We start from the raw sequence: 21,246 nt of genomic DNA, 5'->3' as shown, positions 1-21,246 counted from the left end.
TTTTTGTTGCAAATTGTCTCGTTTTTGTCAGGACTGTAGCCTGCTGGGGGGTGTGGGTAAATTACCATATGGGCCATTCACATGATGATTTAAGTCATTTGTTTTTTTTTTTTCCGTGAATCAGCTGTATGATACGAGCTGAGCTCGTGGCTACTTAACCTGCATACAGGCGTGTGATTTCACTATGGAATGAGTTACTAAACAGAGCGCAGAGGAGCTGAAACACCGCAAAGCAAACAGACACTCGGTATTTACATCGGAGATAACCATTTCTAGCAAAAAAAAAAAACGCAACCTCGTTTTCCAGATTGAATGGAATACTTGAATGATCGGATGATACACGGACCGTTCTAGGATTACATTCCATCGGAGGCATTGGTGTGTGCAAGGCGCCGTTTCTCTTTCTGATGGGGTGAGTTTATTAATCTAAGGCTGTGTGGTTATTTTTGCATGTAACGGAGAGTGTTGTGGTTTGGTTAAGCCTAGGTCACAACCGGACGTACGATTTTTTGGCGTTTCCCAAATCGCTGCGGTTTTTTTTTGTTCATGGAGAAAGACGCGCGTTGGCCGTAAGTTTGTCTTGCAACCTGAAAAAAACGTAAGCGCCCGTAGAGTTTGTTTGACATGACGAAGAACCTCTGCGGCCGGTCTGCGGCTCGAAAATCAGCACATCACACGCGCGCTCTCGTGCGTTTCTTGCGTTTTTTGCATGTAGACCGGCCGTAGGAGCGTGTACTGTACGGCCGGTTGTGACCGAGGCTTTACATGAAACTAGCGTTGTGTTAGTTGTGTCATCATCGTGCTATCTTTCTTTCTTACGGTGTGAGTAATTTTTCAACCACAAAACGTTAAAGTATACTTTAGGACTTATTTTTGTACTTCATAATTGTGTTGGGCATACTTTGCATGGAAGGAAAATTGACGTGGTGATCTTTGTTTACATGAAAGTAGTATCGTGCTAGCTAGTAGGGGGTAGGGCTTTCCTTAATGTCATGCAAATGAGCACCATTATGTGCCCTCCCTGCACCCAGAGTAGCTGAGATGGAAAACTTTGAGGGCGATTTTCTCCCTTTTCTGTTTTAAGAGGTATACACTTTCAAAAGGCCACACATTCTTCAAATATTGTCAGATCTCCACATGGAAGGCATCATTGGAAAGCTTAGAAACTGTACTTTCTGAATCTGTCAATAACTCAAAATGCCCCCGGGCCGACATGCGTCCCTGGATTCTGTGATCTGCCACATATGCGACCTGTATCCGATTTGTTATTGACAATCTGAACGACACAGATCTGATTTTTTTCACATGCGACCCAGGCCGCTTGGATACGTGGTCCTAATTCCGATGCATATCCGTTATTTTCACATGCGACTGCAGTCTGACCGGACAGGTTGCATTCATGCGACCTACACGTCATCAACAAGAGACAAACGTCACTATTCTGCGTTGGCTAATCCCGCCTCTTTGGTGGAAAACAACAACATTTGTACAGTTTTCAGAATTTAAATAGACTTTTATAGAATTGATCAAGCTAATGGTGGATTTGGTAGGGACCTGGATGTTTATCTGTTAGCCTGATTAAATAAAACAGTTTCTATAACTGATTTATAACTTAAACCATCCTGTATTACAAGATTATAAGATTGTTCTGGAAATTTCCAGTAATTTGACACCTTCGGTCTCATTACTCTGCTGCCCACATTAATCAGATTATTGTGCGAGTTCCGCCGCCGCCGCCACAAAAACCACATCGCCAGGTCTCGCCTCATCTCCATGCTTTACTTGCAAACTTGAGTGTGCTTTTTTTTGTTTACGTATTACGTAGATGTGCTTATTACGTGTCAATTTGCGCATGCGGGACACTTTTGGGTCGTTTTCCGTTCATATTGGAGATCGCATACAAGTCTCGTATAATTGGTAATGTGAACGGCCTAACAAAAAAATCGGATTTCACAACAAGTCGGATATGGGTCGTTTCAGGTTGCAGTCTGAACGTAGTGTTTATATGCTTCATTGGAACGGCACCAGACAAAAGTTCCAGCATCGTCTCTTTGGCCAATGCAGGTTTGTGATTCATCACTGAATATCACTTTCATCCACAGTCCATGACGGCTTCTCTTTAGCCCACTGGAACCTTGTTTTCTTCTGTTTAGGTGTTAATGATGGTTTATGTTTGGCTTTTCTGTATGCAAATCCCGTTTCTTACAGTTCGGTCACAAACATTGACTCGTTTGTTTCTCATTTCTTTTCTATTTTCAAAGCTTTGAGTTTCCCGTCTTCCTTGATCTACCTTTTACAACCTTCCCATTTTGTTTGTACTCGCTCCAAAATTTTAGACACAGCTGACTGGGAACGACCAACATCTTTCACGTTCTCCGTGTTGAACTGCCTTCTTTAAAGAGTTTCACAATCCTTTCCATTGTTTCAACTGACAGCTCTGTTGTCAGGGCCAGGTTTCCTGTCAATCAGCCAAGTGCAACAGCTCGTTAAGGCCTACTCGCTTTTAAACTGCAGCCTAATTTGCATATTTAGGCTTGTGTGGGTATTTGTTTTAGAAATGCAAGTTATAGGGTGACTGTAATTTTTTCCTCAACTTGATCTTAAAAAAAAGTGCCATTAATTACAACAATTTAAATTTTTTTTTGAGGTACACTACCGTTCAAAAGTTTGGGGTCACTTTGAAATGTCCTTATTTTTGAAAGAAAAGCACTGTTCTTTTCAATGAAGATCACTTTAAACTAATCAGAAATCCACTCTATACATTGCTAATGTGCTAAATGACTATTCTAGCTGCAAATGTCTGGTTTTTGGTGCAATATCTCCATAGGTGTATAGAGGCCCATTTCCAGCAACTCTCACTCCAGTGTTCTAATGGTACAATGTGTTTGCTCATTGCCTCAGAAGGCTAATGGATGATTAGAAAACCCTTGTACAATCATGTTAGCACAGCTGAAAACAGTTTAGCTCTTTAGAGAAGCTATAAAACTGACCTTCCTTTGAGCAGATTGAGGCTACATCCACACGACAACGACAACGAGATGTTATTTAAAAATATATCGCGTCCAAATGGGCAACGATCAGTAAAATATCAGGTCCATATGGCAACGCAACGCTTGCTGAAAACGATGCAATACACATGCCACACCTCTAGGGGCGCTGTAAGACGGTCCCTTCGGAGACACCAGAACAATAGAAGAAGTAACGACGCATGCGCATAAACTATTATGCGCGAGACTTCATATTAGCCACAAAGTCAGGAAAATCTGTTCGTAAAATTACGTTATAATGACCAAACACAATGAAAAGTATTTTTCCAGTCTCACCTGTGAAAGGTAATCCCATGTGATCTCGTTTGGACGGCAAACCTGTTGGTACAGTTAAACGCAGCTAATCTTTATTCTCCGCTTTGACCTCTCCAATATGGCGGCGAGGATGACGTATGATTCTACGCGGAAGGCGGCGTCTTTAATGGTCCGGAATAAATTGAATGCTACACGTTGATGGATTAATTTGTTGTTTCTCACCTGTGAAAGGTAATCCCATGTGATCTCGTTTGGACGGTAAACCTGTTGGTACAGTTAAAGGCAGCACATGAGTCTTTATTCTCCGCTTTGACCTATCTAATATGGTGGCGAGGATGACGTATGATTCTACGCGGAAGGCGGCGTCTTTAATGGTCCGGAATAAATTGAATGCTACACGTTGATGGATTAATTTGCTCTTCTACGCCCTTTTTGAGGAATGTATTGTCGGACTTAAATCAACATCTGAAGAGGTGAGATCGCTCCTTTTTTCCCCTATTTTTGCTGGCGGGATTGATTCTGCCCTAAGGGCAGAGTCTCTCTCTCTCTCTCTCTCTGGCTACGTTTACACTACGTCGAATCAGCGGATCATCAGATTAATGTTCTTAAAACGATTCGCGTTTACACTAAAACCGTTAGCCGTGCACACAGCAACACCAATACACGGATACGCTCGGCTCCGCAAGCATCCTGCGCTCCAAATCACTCCGCCCTGAACAGCGAGTGCCCTCTGGAGGGTGCGCATTCCGGCCCTGCGCAGCTCACACAGCGCGCGAGTGAAGCGCACAAGCCACGATTGGGGACTGAGCCGCTGTGTGTGTGATCCCAGCGCACATCACTTACCACTTGCAAGTGGAAGGATGGCAAGCCTAAAGACAATCATAACTACACAATGGGCAGTATTTGCATCAGTATTTGCAGTATTTTCATACTTTTATACTCTTTAATGAAAGCTGATACAAGGCAGAAGTCCGCGCAGTTTTTCAGCAGTCGCGTCACATGACCAACGCCAGCGAATCAGGAAGGTGGATGTCACAGTGACGTTGTCCAATGAGGACGCCAGCTAGAGCTCAGTACAGCGTATCCGCGTATTCTCAATGTTTACACAGCACCGGACCAGATACGATCTAGATTGAATACGTGGACGCTGGCGGATTCCCGTTTCCCGGCTTTTCCAGGTGGTTTAATGTAAACAGACAGTGCATCCGCGAAGAAAATGAGACAGATACGGTCTAATGTAAACGTAGTCTCTCTCTCTCTCTCTCTCTCTCTCACTTTGCACCATTACACAATAAATATTCACAGTGAAAATATTTTGTAAGCGCGTTTCATGAACCAAGTTATAGGATTTGTTGACAACTCGCATCGCATCGCAATGAGAAGATCATTGGCACTACTGGTGTTAAGAATCAGACCATTTCATAAATGAATATTTTGCTGTAGAGCTGCAGTGTTTGTACAATTGCATGTTTTTGCTTCACTATTACTGTCACTATTCTGCTTCTTGCATTACTACTGTGAACTAACACTGAACATAATAATAATAATAATAATAATAATCATAATAATATCCAAGCTCGTGTTTCACTCTCACTAGTGCTCTGTAAGGCTTTTTCCTGGTGATATTCATTACACTTCTACCCGGCGTGAAGCACTCACAGTCATGTGGTTGTGACGTCATCGTAAACAAATCCGTTCTACTCATCCAGACGACTTCACAACGGCAACGTTGCCAGATCTTTCCACTCTGGAACCCGTTCTCAAAAAGATTGCGTTTTGGGCACCCAAAACGCCGGTGCCGTGTGGACACCAGGCCTAAACGATAAGCAATTGTATCGGAGTCACCTGAATCCGTTGCCGTGTGGACAGGGCCTGAGTTTCTGGAGCATCACATTTGTGGGGTCAATTAAATGCTCAAAATGGCCAGAAAAATGTCTTGACTATATTTTCTATTCATTTTACAACTTATGGTGGTAAATAAAAGTGTGACTTTTCATGGAAAACACAAAATTGTCTGGGTGACCCCAAACTTTTGAACGGTAGTGTAGATTTTACAAAATCAAGAATGTTCAGCTGTTAAATAAAATAATTTTGTGTCATATCTGTGATTTATTTATTTATTACAAAGTAAAACAGCTAAATGAACATCCTCCAAGAGTAGTGATTCGATATTTTTTTTGCCAGGGGTTGTATAATTAAAAGAAGAAAAAAAAAACCACAACACACACAAATATTTTTGCTATTCTCGGATAAATGAGACGAGCGCGTTTGTGTTGGACAAATGACACGCTGTAAAAGCATCAAATTAGGGGTCGACTGATAATCGGCCTGGCCGATATATCGGGCCGATATTCTGCATTTTTAGGGTTATCGGTATCGGCCGTAATTTCCACGGATATGCCGATAACATGCCTTTTTGCAGCCATTTCGTTCCTAACGCGACTGTCACTGCACGTCCTTTCCTGCACTCGCCTCTGAGTTCAAGAACACGGTCCCGCCCACCTACAACATCTGATTTGTTTGGCACAAGGGATATAGCCAATCAACACGCGTAGCTAAACGCTGTGAACTGTTTCAAGGCGGCCGTATGGGCACTCGGGCAGAAGCAGATCCCACTTCAAGGTAAGGACATGCTGCTTTTGCCGCAATAAGTCACAAACACACAAGTTGCAAAAGCACAACATCATTATATGTTTACATTCTTCATCTACTACTCGTTAAAATTGTCCATTTGCGTCTGTGTAGCCAGGCAAACTTAGCTTACGGAAGGAAGCACTTGAATTAGCCTACAACCAACTAGTCTCGCTGAAACTACATGTAATGTTGTCCATAGTAAGCAGTCCCCAGCATAACGTAGGCTGCAGTCATTTTTAAATCCCCGTCTGGAAACGTTGTGAATGTGTCAGTAGTTCTACTCGAACAGTAGAATGACAGCCATACAGAGAGGTGGTCAAGGGAAGACGAAATAAAACGTAGTGTTTGTGTTCTGTAGGCTAGCGCAAGCCTACTGGCTATTTGTTATGGTGATGAGTAAACTTCATGACGTGACTCGTGCTCAAAAAGCGCATTGCACTTGTATATGTTAGGTAACTTTATAAAGCGCTATTTGAACATTTAAACATGCCAGGTGTGATATGGTGCTAGTAGGTAGAGCCCTGCACTCCCACGGGAGTCCCGCGGGACCCGCCGCAAAGCAGTGTGGCGCGGGACAAATTTTGAAAGCTCATTGCGGGCGTGGGCGGGACCGGAAGTGCACATATGCGCACGGGCGGGAGCGGGAGTGCACATATGCAACGCGGGTGGGAGCGGTGATAAGCTGCAGTCCCGCTAACTAAAAACGTGCTTGAAATAAAATTTATAAATTATTAATTTATGTCTATCATATATAATTTGTGCTGGATATTTTATTTGGCATTAATAAAAACATTTTAAGATGCCTAAATTTGCAGAGAGAGTCAGATTGCCAGATTGAGTGAGAAATGGCATCTTAAACTTGCCATTGATCACTCTAACGGGAAATCCTTTGATCACTCTAATGACTCGCAGTTCACACCCAGCTAGCAAGAGAACCATGAGTGAATTGATTTACTTGTTGCGTTAGTCTACAACTTTAATCAGAGAGACAGGTTACACAGTGACGGTAGGCTTGACTCAATGCTATCCCAGAAATCCTTCCTGTAATATGCGAATTTGGCTGTCCAATCAGAGGCGGCCAAATTTGCATATTACAGGAAGGATTTCTGGGATAGCACTGAGTCAAGCCTACCGTCACTGTGTAACCTGTCTCTCTGATTAGAGTTGTAGACTAACGCAAGCAGTAAATCAATTCACTTCTTTTACTAGCTCTGCTTTGCAATAAAAAAAAAAAAAAACATTGGTACAAAGCAAGCCAATTCACTTTTTTATGCTGATCAGAGAATTACAATGGTTTCTCATGTGATAAAAATGTGCGATTTGCGATTAAATATTTTAATCGTTTGACAGCACTAATTATTATTATTAGAGATACTACATGCTGAATTCAGAAACAAGGTAAACAATAACAAACGTGAGCTGTAGATATTTATGCTCAAATCCACTCAAAGTAGGGGGCGGGGCACCATCACGCTGTGTCAAGACAAGAACTTTCCTGAGAAATAACGCGGACCTGCATCATGCAGGATTTGCGGGCGGGAGCGGGACAAAATATGGCAGGCGCGGGCGGGAGCGGGACTGAAAATCATAATTCTTTGCGGGCGCGCGCGGGAGTGGGACTGCACAATGCGGGCACGGGACTGAAAAATCCGACCCGCGCAGACCTCTACTAGTAGGCTATGTAATACTGTAGGGAGTTTGTCCGGACGCTTGTTGTGGGCTCAGTAATGAATTGTGTCGTGGATGCGCACTTGCTTGGATAAACGGTAATGAACGAAATACATCAATTAAACTCTTGACTTAAATGTTCTTATGCTACTTCACATTGCGCTGTAATGTACTCCACTAGTATTTATAATTCTTGCGCAAGTGATTCTCCTCGCTAGCGCTTCTGATTCGGAAAGCGATATCCTCTTAAAGGAGCAGAGCCGCGGCAATTTATACCAAAAACAGAAACCGCCTCAGTGGACAACATGCAGAGCAACTGTGCTCCCTTCACTACAATATAATCCTCCTAAATTGGGAATATTAGGCTTGGGCATTAAAAGCATTAGAATGTAGATGGTTACTTGTTAAGTTGTTACAGAATAGGGAGTGATAGCCGACTTTATGTTTGATTTTACTTTTTAAAAAATGCTGCAGGCAGCTCCCTACACTTGATTTGTTATTTAAAAACTACTTGAAGTTGGTAAGTCTTACTTAGTTCTTAGTGTAAAAGAATCCAGAGTGTATTTTCATTTATTTTCCACTGAAAATGGTGAGCTGTGATATAGTAGGGAGTGATTTATTTTTTTTATTGGTGAATATTTTATTTTATTTCTCATTTTATTCTAACTAATGTTTGACTTTATTGTACAAATGCTGCTGGCATCTCCCTGCACAAAATTTCATGTTCAATTTTACAATTAAACATACATTTCATGGATACGAAGGTCTGTGTCAGTGTGTGCTATGTTTAATTTCATGTGAATTATAATGTTTACATTTATCGGTTGCACATATCGGTTATCGGCATCCCAATTCCATAATAATCGGTATCGGTCCTGAAAAAAACATATCGGTCGATCCCTACATCAAATAATCCGTGCTCCTAATTCATTTTTGCGTCACACAACATGTGAATCACTTTTTTTTTTTTGGAATTAAGTCATAAGATTTAATAATTTATAATGTTTGGGTTACAGTTTATGATCCTGTAACTGCTTATCCTTTATTCTGGCTGATCCGGAACCAATCGTGGAAAATGAGGCATGAAGCAGGAGCACACTCTGGATGTGTGAACTCACCTAGAGCCAATCTATACTGGGAAGTGAGACGAGAACCTGCGAAACACCAAATAATGTGGAGCTGCATCACTGCACCGCCAGAATGCACTTACTTTAAAGCAGGAGGCACGGTAAAGCAGCTGAACCACATGCCCAATGCTGGTTTTGGAGGCCTGCGGGAATCTGGGCTCCAGACGCTGCACCACAAACAGCACCAGGACCTTCCTGGACAGAGCAGATCCGTCCTCCAGAGCCAGCAGCACCAGCTTCAAGGCCTCCTCCTGCATGGCTGTGGATTGGGACAATACCAGTATGTCAGAATAACAGAACGCACTCAACAAAGGAAAACTGCATGGTTTAGTTTTGATTTGCCTGGTCCGAGAAACTGGCAGCCCCTGGCACGGACGGCGGCCCACAAGTTGGAGGAGAGCTGCTGGGGGTTTTGGTGCTGCAGGATGAGCTCTGTGACTGTGCGCTCTCCCAGCGAGCGAGCAGCACGCATGGCACGTACCCGGCCCTCTTCCTCCACCAGCTGGCAGTGCACCAGGGTTACCAGCTTCCTCTGCATGGGTCTGCTGAGCATGCTCTGTGCTGCGTTGCTCAACCCCACACCTAAAGAAATAAATCCATCAGGACGGTGGCTACACAAATAGATGTTTAAATACTTATGAACAAATCAGCCAGCTAACCACATTTATTGAGGTATTTCACCTGACGTCACAGGGTCACGTGACGCCCCGGTGTCCGCCATTTTGAACGTCAAGCTACATACTAACGCTGCAGACAGAGAGGGAGAACCAGCTTGAAAAAAAAAAAAAAAACGTGTTACAGACACCTAGAATAGATTAATTTGTCAGTAAGCACTCTATAAATAACCATGGTGTTTGCTTGTTGTGCTGTGGGCTGCCACAACAGACAGGGACGGCGTGCAGGACGCTCCTTTTACCGGTTTCTAGTGATGGGAATTTCGGCTCCCAAACGGCTCCTGAGATTTTATTTTTGATTTAATTGCTGCAATTAACTAGTTAATTAATTACATTATTATTTATATTTTATCAATAGGATGTTTTCCATTTTATTTTTTAGTTTTTGTAGCCATTGTAAAGCTTTGTAAAGTATAGCAGTGTAACAATGTTCTAGCTATAGAAATAAAACTTACTTACCAATTAATAAATTATTTTCTCACAAACATAATGCAAAACTGTGTTATATTACCAATATAAAATACACAGCTGATTTTCCCCTCCTCAGGTGCCTCACAGACTCCTCTCCCCTGCGCTCCACAGCTTTAAGCATTACACCAATTTTCGTATTTTCGCAGCCGTGAATGACATCAACCCCCCCAACCAAAAAAAGTAGGCGTACACCATGCTACTTTTCTTCCTTTGAATGGTAATAGACAACACAAAGACGCAATCGGACAGCAACTTTTTTTGTGAAAGTCTCTCTCTGTCTCTGAGGCACCTAAGGACAAAAAACTAATTCGGCTCCCACCGAAGAGCCGGCTCCCGTCGTTCACTTCAAAGAGCCGGCTCTTTGAACCGGATCGTTCGCGACCGACACATCACTACCGGTTTCCTACTGACCCAGACAAGAGGGCCAAATGGATTGCAGCTGTGAAGAGACAGGATTGGGAGCCAACAGAGTACTCCAGACTTTGCAGTGATCATTTCATTTCAGGTTAGTTTATCAGTTAACGCAATTTTGATAAAATATACAGCAAAAAGTAAATGGGTCAGTGTTTGTTAACCCATCTGAGCAGTGAAACAAGGCAGTGTTAATTTGTCTAGGGTTGCATGTAGCAGACATCAGACATAAAACGCAATAACAGAGGCTAGAAAGAAACGGGACCAGTGTTGGGCACGTTACTTTCAAAAAGTAATTACTTATAGTTACTAGTTACTTTTCCCAAAAAGTAACTGAGTTAGTAACGGAGTTACTTTGTCATAAAAGTAACTAATTACCAGGGAAAGTAATTATTCCGTTACATTTTGTTCCCCCTCAAAAAAAAAATCAAATTCAATTAGTGTAATCATAATAAAAGTGAATGTTAAATGTGTTTAATGACTGAAATGGACACTTAACAGAACCGATTAGTAATGTTATCTACACTATATTAATAGTTTTGTGGGACAATGTGAGATAAGACATCTATCAAATGTAATATATTTTTGTAGTTATTAAAATTGTTACTAATTACTGGACACTGACGAGGACAAACGCTTTGTTCCTCGACATAATGTGCATTGCACGTAAACACTCTTGCCTTTTATTTCAAGTAATGAAAAGTAATGGCTGTATTTCCAATGTGAAAGCGCAGTGCTGGGCTGACCGCTCGCCATCGCTGTGTCTTCCGATTGAAGGAGCGCGCAGTAGTGCAGTAGGCGTGGCCTACCTACGTATGTTGTCCAAATCTACTCTGATTGGCTTACTGTGCCGTTGTCTCGCGTCTCCCCGCCCCACACGAAAGCAGAGTAAAGAAAGGCTGAACGAGCAGCGTGCCAGATGAGAGCAGCTTTAATAAAGTAACGCATAGTATTTTATTGTAAGTAACGGGAACGGCGTTATAACGATGTAAAAAGTAATTAGTTAGATTACTCGTTACTAAAAAAAGTAACGCCGTTAGTAACGCCGTTATTCCCATCACTGAACGGGACACAGAAATAAATAAACAGGGCTCCATACCAAGGCTGGGTACAGTGTTTGTGATAAAAGACAGATCCAATTTAACACGAATCACAGCTTACTTTCTTGTTAAAATGTGCAAAGGTCTCCACCATCTCATACCGCCTTGCACTGAAGGACTTAGGCCGAATCCCATTTCACCCCTTGGACCAACCCCTTGGCCCTTCCCCTCCATTTTGCGCGTTCACGTGAAGGGGTAGGGGTATCCCAATCCCAGTTAACGCGGAGGGGTAGGGGAAGGGGGAGGGCTTCTGTACCCCTCCAAACGGAGATTTTCCTGGAGCAGACTCCGAACGAAGGGGTTTGAGTGATTTCCCACAATGCCATGCGGATTTCAGCGAGATTTCATGCGGATTTCAGAAAGATGGCGGTTCCCGCGGCGAAAGATTGTCATAAATGTATTTTCTCCATTATTTACGTGTTTTAAGTTGTTATCCAGAGGAAACACGCCGCTTGATTCGCTTTTGAGCTGAGAATGAGCAGCGATTTCTGAAATCCAAGCTGCTGCTAAAAAGCTTTGGGAGTGAGTATTGTTTTCGGTTGCTTGACTGCGTACGTTTTGTTCTGTTATTCTCGCTTTTATTGTTTACATGAGTGTTCTGACACCTCATTCTGTCGGATGTGGTGCACGAAGCGCCAAAGATATCCCATTCAGTGGTGTTAGTTAACAAATCACACCCTGCCAGCAGAGATTTCTGCCTCTGGCTCTGACTGTAGCGGCTGGTCGCAGCCAATGACGCGTCGCGTTTTGCTAACGTAAACGCTGACGGAGGTACGCGATGACGTATGCGATCGTTGAAGGGCTATCCCAATACGTAAGGGTTGAATTTCAAGCCCTATCCCTTGTAGCTCAGTTTCAAGGGGAAGGGCCAAGGGGAAGGCGGAGGGGAAGGCGGAGGGGTAGGGGTAGAAATTAGAATTGGGATTGGGCCTTAAGCGTGCCGTCCAAAATGGCTGCGTCACGTGACTTGGTCACGTGGGTGAAATGCCTCAATAGTGTGGACAAAAAAAAAAAACCCAACAATAACAGCTCAGCTCTAGTTTGTTAATTAAAGTGAACAAATGGACGCACTGTTTCAACGAGCCTAAAAAAAAAAAAAAAAAAAAAAAAAAAAGATCAGGTTCCTCAGCATTCCACGACATTTAAAAAAATAAAATCAGATGTTGTGACGTACGCTAGAAATTTCTCCACACCCTTCCACACCCAGCAGCAATAATAAAACTAAGAGCTAAGAGGTTTTTTTTTTTTTACCTCTTGCACTGCTGAGAGGTTTGAGGTAGAGGGCGAGCTCTTCCACACACTGCCGTGCCTCATCGTAATGCTGGGCGTCTTCCGGACTTGTAATGAGTGCCACAGGCTGTGGTTTCGGCACCTGAGGACAAAAAAAAAAAATTTTAAATGATCATCATAGTTACCATACAACGGCTGTAACTTGTTTCTCAAGTTTCCACACCAGGGCATAGACCTTAGAGCAGTTTCGCTTTGGTTTTCCAGCTCCTAAGCCCTTGACTGAACTTATAAAAGGCTTCACAATGAATCTAAGATGTCCGAGAACATAAAGACATGTTTAAAGAAGTGCAGAAAAACCAGAGCTGTGTCATCTGATGAAAGGAAATTACTACGACTACCATCACTGGTACAAATACTACTACTAACCATAAATACTTCAACAAGGAATTCTCTCAGTTTTATTCTCTGCTGTTTTATGCAGCTCTCTAATCAGGCGATCCCTTGATGCGCAAAATGGTGCAGATACAAAATCAAAAGCTTCAGCTAATTCATGTTCACAATGTTCGAAGTGTGACTTTCTTTCACTGTGGCATGGGTGTCGGTTTGAGTATTTCAGAAACTGCTGATCTCCTGAGGTTCTCTCACACATGTTTACACAGAATAGTGCGAAAAACAATCGTCGAGGGAGTGAGCGACAGTTCTGTGGGCGGAAACAAACGCCTCATTGAAAACAGCCAGATTGGTTCGAGCTTTTTTTGCCAGGGAGGATACAGTAACTCATATAATCAATCACTCTTTACAACCATGGTGAGCAGAAAAGCATCTCAACATGCAACAGCAGAACACCACATTGGGTTCTACTCCTGCCAGCCAAGAACAGGGATATCTTAGAATCAAGAACAAGTTCCTATAAAAGTGGCCGATGAGTGTATATCTTCATATCGCCTGGTACTAATTCCAGACACAATAACCTGCAGATGATTATGATATTATTTATCGTGTGCCATCATTTAGAAAAAGATTCATTTCCAGTGTGAAGAGTCTGCAGCGGTCAGTCCGTCTGAATCAAACCCAGTGATCCCACTAGGGACCAAAACAACTAGCATGCGAGCCAACGAGGTGGCCTCGGTTGGCTTCTAATTGTGCTGTGGTGAGAAAGTGAATCGAACACAATCGCTGTGCGTTTTGGGTTCTTTGCAGAAGTGACCCATGTGTGTTATTTATATAAGTAATTTAGGACTGGATGTCAACGATAAAACTCTCTTATCTGGACGACAATAATATGAACACAGGAGGTATTTTTTACGAACTCGGATATTTGCGTCATATGGTCCAGTCACGACATGGTGCTCAAACAGGCGACGCTGCTTTCCCAGAGAGAAAGTTTCGTGACACAGGAAGGTAATGCGATGCGACATGTGCATAGAAAATCCTGGACAGGATCGCCTGTAATATAAGAAATTATATTACAACCCCGATTCCAAAAAAGTTGGGACAAAGTCCAAATTGTCAATAAAAACGGAATGCAATGATGTGGAAGTTTCAGAATTCCATATTTTATTCAGAATAGAACATATCAAATGTTTAAACTGAGAAAATGTATCATTTAAAGAGAAAAATTAGGCGATTTTAAATTTCATGACAACAACACATCTCAAAAAAGTTGGGACAAGGCCATGTTTACCACTGTGAGACATCCCCTTTTCTCTTTACAACAGTCTGTAAACGTCTGGGGACTGAGGAGACAAGTTGCTCAAGTTTATGGATAGGAATGTTAACCCATTCTTGTCTAATGTAGGATTCTAGTTGCTCAACTGTCTTAGGTCTTTTTTGTCGTATCTTCCGTTTTATGATGCGCCAAATGTTTTCTATGGGTGAAAGATCTGGACTGCAGGCTGGCCAGTTCAGTACCCGGACCCTTCTTCTACGCAGCCATGATGCTGTAATTGATGCAGTATGTGGTTTGGCATTGTCATGTTGGAAAGTGCAAGGTCTTCCCTGAAAGAGACGTCGTCTGGATGGGAGCATATGTTGCTCTAGAACCTGGATATACCTTTCAGCATTGATGGTGTCTTTCCAGATGTGTAAGCTGCCCATGCCACACGCACTAATGCAACCCCATACCATCAGAGATGCAGGCTTCTGAACTGAGCGCTGATAACAACTCGTGTCGTCCTTCTCCTCTTTAGTCCGAATTAGGGGGATTGGTGATCCTCTTCCCAGCTTTGCTTCTGAGAGCCACTGCCACTCCAAGATGCTCTTTTTATACCCAGTCATGTTAATGACCTATTGCCAGTTGCAATTTGGTCCTCCAGCTGTTCCTTTTTTGTACCTTTAACTTTTCCAGCCTCTTATTGCCCCTGTCCCAACTTTTTTGAGATGTGTTGCTGTCATGAAATTTCAAAATGTCTCACTTTCGACATTTGATATGTTGTCTATGTTCTATTGTGAATACAATATCAGTTTTTGAGATTTGTAAATGATTGCATTCCGTTTTTATTTACAATTTGTCCCAACTTTTTTGGAATCGGGGTTGTACACAGGACCCTATGTAAACCTAACGCTGTCCGAACAGGGCTTTGGAAAGGCTTGTACAAGGACGTTTTCAGTCCTATGTTCAACCCAGCCAACCTTTTTCAGTTTCTCAGTTTGTTTAACGCAAAGTATGGACTAGCAGGCTCTGACCTGAGCCCCGACGAGCTGCAGCAGGGCCGAGTTGACAGGCAGCTGCTCGATGTCAGTGTTGATGGCCGTCTGGTCGAAGGGGCAGGCCTTGCGGTGCAGCTTGTTCAGGCACATCTTGCAGACGGTGTGGCCGCAGCCGAGGCTGATGGGCCGCCGCACCGTCTCCTCGAACGTCTGCGTGCAGATGGGACACAGCAGGAACTCGGTCCATTGCGGCGCTTGGACGGGCATCGTCGCCGGACGGTCTACATGTACGAGCCAAGGTTTGACCGTGTTCGTTTCATTAAACAAAAACAAAATAAGCAAAAGATTCCACTGGAATCAGAAAGAGTTTGTAAATAACAATGTCCACGCGTCCTGGTGGCTCATCACAGAGTGCAGGACCTGAAACCTGCACACAAACAAACAAAAGCAGAAACAGGACTGACTTCACACTGATTAACATTAGAAAGATTAAACAAAGTAGTGACAAAGGAACAAACCACATGGACAAATGAGGCCAAAAAACGAACAAGTGGCGCTAACAACGACATTATGACATGGATTTATAAGCAGAAATTAGTTAATTTTAATGGTTTGAAGGCTTGCTTGTTATAGTTAGTTACCTAGTTTCTCTAATGCACAGATGAGATGCTAAGTCATCTGTCAGTACCACTACTTGACAGTTATTCGCTAAAAAAAATATTTAAGAGAGGAAAAAAAAACCTTGAACACTTTTTGAAGACTTTCTTTAACCAAAGAAGTTTCAAGAAGACAAATTATAACCGTAATATTTATCCAAATATCTAAATTTTTAGCACAGCTAGCTAGCTAGCTAGCTAGCAACGAAAACCGGCTAGCTTGCTAACTAGCATTGTTTGCTGTATTTTTAAACACTAGCCCGATTAGCTTCACAGCTAATTTACAGTTTCACCCAAATTCTCACCAAAACTTCAAATCTGTCCTCACAAAAATGACGTGGCATTTAATTTAGCACTGGGTAAAAAACAAACAAACAAACAAACAAAAACCGCTGAGGTAAGTAAATACCATCGAGCTAGCTAACTAAATTTAGCATGATAGGCTATTATGCAACACAGGGATTATTAAGAACTATCATTCAAACCGTGTTGTTTAAAAACTGATATTGTTAATTGTATCAAAGGATTAGTGAAAATTGTGAACATTATTTGTCATTTCGACTAAGTTTTTTTTTTTGTTCTTGTTAAACCAAAAGTGTGTAAGTGTTAGCGAAGCTACACACACAGCCTGCAAGCTTAAAATAATGATTTTTTTTTTAAAAAAAGCAAGTGTGGCTGTTTTAATTAATTTATTTAAATCTTCACCGTGTTTATCGTTTAATCTGCGTCAAAGCGAATAAACATGCAGCTGAGAAATCGAGTTTGTGCGCTCAGTACTGCAAAGCAAACTACGGCTGTATCCTAAACAGCGCCTCACTTGATAAAAAGTGCACTCATGAGGGTGCACGAGCCATTATTGTATACGTGGGTTATATAGGGAGCATGGGTTAATTCGGGATCGAGCCTAAAATAGATGCTATCGCGAGTTAGCAAATCGCCGGTCCACACCCAAATACAGACATATTGGGACTCAAAGGGGGAAATAAACAACATCGCAGTGGATTAAAATGTCTTTAAAAATACAGTTAAAATGCAGACTTACTTATGTTTCATGAGTCCAGACGCCTTCATCTTCCCTTTAATAAAAAATACTGGGTTATTCTGTTGGTCGCCATGTCGACCGTGTGTGTGTGTGTGTGTGTGTGTGTAAGCCAGTCACAGAAGTTCTTCGGGAGTTCCTCTCTTACACACACAGTCCAGTACTTCTATCGTTGTGGGGACTCACTGACATAATACATTCCCAGCCCCTTTACCCAAACCTTAACCATCACAACTAAATCCCTAAACCTCATTCTAACCTGAACCCTAAAACTAAGTCTTAACACTCAAACAGCCCTTTGAAGAAATGAGGACCAGCCAAAATGTCCTACGGTCGCCTCACAGCAAAAAGGTTCCGGGTTCGAGGCCGGCGAGGGCCTTTTTGTGTGGAGTTTGCATGTTCTTCCCATGTCCGCGTAGGTTTCCCCGACAGTCCAAAGACATGCAGTTAGGTTAACGTGGGGTGGCCTTGGGCTGAAGTGCCCTTGAGCAAGGTACCGAACCCCTGACTGCTCCCCGGGCGCTCTAATGTGGCTGCCCACTACCCTGGGTGTGTTCACTGCTTCAGATGGGTTAAATGCAATGGATGAATTTCACTGTGCTTGAAGTGTGCATGTGACAAATAAAGCTTTCTTCTTCTTCTTTTACTCTTAGACTCACACACACATCCTTGTACCTCTAGCTTTGTGGGGACTCACTGACATAATACACTCCCTAGCCCCTTACCCGAACCTTCACATCATCATAACTAAATGCCTAACCCCAACCCTTACATTAAACCCTAACCTAAACCTCATTCTAACCTGAACCCTAAAACTAAATCTTAACCCTCAAATAGGCCTTTGAAGAAGTGAGGACCAGCAAAAATGTCCTCACTTCCCAAAAAATGTCCTAACTGTTGCTAAAAAATAAATGTATTCGGATCATAAATACGTAACAAGTAGGTACGTATACACACACACACACATTCTTGTACCTCTAGCTTTGTGGGGACTCACTGACATAACACACTTCCTAGCCCCTTACCCGAACCTTCACACCATCACAATTAAATGCCTAACCCCAACCTTTACGTTAAACCTTAACCTAATTCTAACCTGAACCCTAAAACTAAGTCTTAACCCTCAAATAGGCCTTTGAAGAAGTGAGGACCAGCAAAAATGTCCTCACTTCCCAAAAAATGTCCTAACTGTTGCTAAAAAATAAATGTATTCGGGTCATAAATACGTAACAAGTAGGTATGTATACACACACATTTTTGTACCTCTAGCTTTGTGGGGACTCACTGACATAACACACTCCCTAGCCCCTTACCCGAACCTTCACACCATCACAACTAAATGCCTAACCCCAACCCTTACATTAAACCCTAACCTAAACCTCATTCTAACCTGAACCCTAAAACTAAGTCTTAACCCTTAAATAGGCCTTTGAAGAAGTGAGGACCAACCAAAATGTCCTCACTTCCCAAAAAATGTCCTAACTGTTGCTAAAAAATAAATGTATTCGGGTCATAAATACGTAACAAGTAGGTATGTATACACACACACACATTCTTGTACCTCTAGCTTTGTGGGGACTCACTGACATAATACACTCCCTAGCCCCTTACCCGAACCTTCACACCATCACAACTAAATGCCTAACCCCAACCTTTACGTTAAACCTTAACCTAATTCTAACCTGAACCCTAAAACTAAGTCTTAACCCTTAAATAGGCCTTTGAAGAAGTGAGGACCAACCAAAATGTCCTCACTTCCCAAAAATGTCCTAACTGTTGTTAAAAAATAAATGTATTCGGGTCATAAATACGTAACAAGTAGGTATGTATACACACACACATTTTTGTACCTCTAGCTTTGTGGGGACTCACTGACATAATACACTCCCTAGCCCCTTACCCGAACCTTCACACCATCACAACTAAATGCCTAACCCCAACCCTTACATTAAACCCTAACCTAAACCTCATTCTAACCTGAACCCTAAAACTAAATCTTAACTCTCAAATAGGCCTTTGAAGAAGTGAGGACCAGCAAAAATGTCCTCACTTCCCAAAAAATGTCCTAACTGTTGCTAAAAAATAAATGTATTCGGGTCATAAATACGTAACAAGTAGGTATGTATACACACACACACACACACACACACACATTCTTGTACCTCTAGCTTTGTGGGGACTCACTGACATAATACACTCCCTAGCCCCTTACCCGAACCTTCACACCATCACAACTAAATGCCTAACCCCAACCTTTACGTTAAACCTTAACCTAATTCTAACCTGAACCCTAAAACTAAGTCTTAACCCTTAAATAGGCCTTTGAAGAAGTGAGGACCAGCCAAAATGTCCTCACTTCCCAAAAATGTCCTAACTGTTGGTTTAAAAAAAATGTATTTCCGTTCATAAATATGTAACAAGTACAAGTAGGTGTACACACACACACACACACACACACACACACACACACACACACACACACACAAACACTTGTACCTCTAGCTTTGTGGGGACTCATTGACATAATACACTCCCTAGCCCCTTACCCGAACCTTCACCATCACAGCTAAATGCCTAACCCCAACCCTTACATTAAACCCTAACCTAAACCTCATTCTAACCTGAACCCTAAAACTAAGTCTTAATCCTCTAATAGGCCTTTGAAGAAGTGAGGACCAGCCAAAATGTCTTCACTTCCCAAAAATGTCTTAACTGTTGGTAAAAACATATTCCAGTCCTCAGTATGTAGCAAGTACAAGTACACACACACACACACACACACACACACACACACACACACACACACACACACACGTGCAGCACCATCTGCTGGTCGTACCAAGTATGAAATATCACACTACCTTTATTTTCATAATTTTTTAAAATCAGTTATTATCAGATGTTGATTAAAGGCACATAAGTCAGATTAATTTTATTCCTTACCTGGATGCTACGTAGAACATGATTTAAAAAAAAGCAATAGGTTAAGCCATGGCCTTAGCATGTCAACCAAAAAAGACTGGTATGGCACCTTAAAATTGTTGGTCCTAAAGTTGGATTCACTGTCGTCAGTGGCTATGGGAAGAGCTACCACAAGAAACGTGCCACCATTTTAATAAAACATGAATGAAATCACAAATCGCTACATGCAGGCATTCTTCAAAACCGAGGCGTAATGACTTGAAGGTGCTATGTGTACAAATTGGTCATCTGGCAAATTCATACTCCACATTCCAAACAAATAGGGGGCAGTATATCACCAGAAAGTTGGGGTGTTTTGTTTAATAATTGGGCCAAAAAGAGGAGTGCCAGTATGACTGTACAATTGCAGTTTGCCAGCTTGTGAATTAGCATTAGCAGATCTTGCACCCAGCCACTGCAAAACTGTTCATGAACTTCTAGTTATTTGTAACTTTTAAACTCACACAAAATGTATGCACTCAGTCAAAAAACAAGATAGTTTACAGTGTCCGGATATGCGAATGGAGAGTCTATAATCCAGTCTTTGGCTGTTGTTTTGTGATTGGTTTGTCCAAATAGCATTGCCTGGCATTGCGATTAATTTTTTCCTAGTAGGCTGACTTTTCTTTCTCTTTTCCCTTGTCCAAAAATACAACATACTAACACATACCATCACATAAAATTCTCATCTCATCTCATTATCTCTAGCCGCTTTATCCTTCTACAGGGTCGCAGGCAAGCTGGAGCCTATCCCAGCTGACTACGGGCGAAAGGCGGGGTACACCCTGGACAAGTCGCCAGGTCATCACAGGGCTGACACATAGACACAGACAACCATTCACATTCACACCTACGGTCAATTTAGAGTCACCAGTTAACCTAACCTGCATGTCTTTGGACTGTGGGGGAAACCGGAGCACCCGGAGGAAACCCACGCGGACACGGGGAGAACATGCAAACTCCGCACAGAAAGGCCCTCGCCGGCCACGGGGCTCGAACCCGGACCTTCTTATTGTGAGGCGACAGCGCTAACCACTACACCACCGTGCCGCCATCACATAAAATTGTAACCACAAATCTATTTTTCACTGCCTGGATTATTTAGCTTCAGTAGATGTCTCTGCAACGTGAGACACAGACTTCTTTTTGACATAACATCGAAACTTATTTCTTCACGTTCTGTTGATAATTTAATATCTTTTAATGTATCAAACTAAAATTTTTACACATAACACCTTTTAAAGTACATTTATAAAAAAGCATAGAGCATTCTGTCCGCCATTATTTTCTCCCCCAAATGTTCATTTCAATTCCAGGTTTTTTT

The 21,246-nt window shown here is 42.3% G+C and overlaps 1 protein-coding gene across 1 annotated transcript in view; it reads right to left on the bottom strand.

The window, feature by feature from the left end:
- rc3h1b (ring finger and CCCH-type domains 1b) overlaps positions 1–17,080 on the bottom strand; it is a 53,639-nt gene extending 36,559 nt beyond the window's left edge. Inside the window, 5 exon segments of the mRNA XM_060929332.1 lie at positions 8,815–8,990; positions 9,074–9,313; positions 12,639–12,759; positions 15,303–15,693; positions 16,965–17,080. Of these exon segments, the coding sequence (XP_060785315.1) occupies positions 8,815–8,990; positions 9,074–9,313; positions 12,639–12,759; positions 15,303–15,533 (768 nt within the window). The 5' untranslated portion in view covers positions 15,534–15,693; positions 16,965–17,080.
- Between the last annotated feature and the right edge of the window lie 4,166 nt (positions 17,081–21,246).

The sequence above is a fragment of the Neoarius graeffei genome, chromosome 1 (assembly GCF_027579695.1).
Source record: "Neoarius graeffei isolate fNeoGra1 chromosome 1, fNeoGra1.pri, whole genome shotgun sequence".
In the NCBI taxonomy this organism is placed as follows: Eukaryota; Metazoa; Chordata; class Actinopteri; order Siluriformes; family Ariidae; genus Neoarius; species Neoarius graeffei.
The sequence above is the reverse complement of the archived record's forward strand: the minus strand, read 5'-3'. Positions and strand labels throughout refer to the sequence as shown.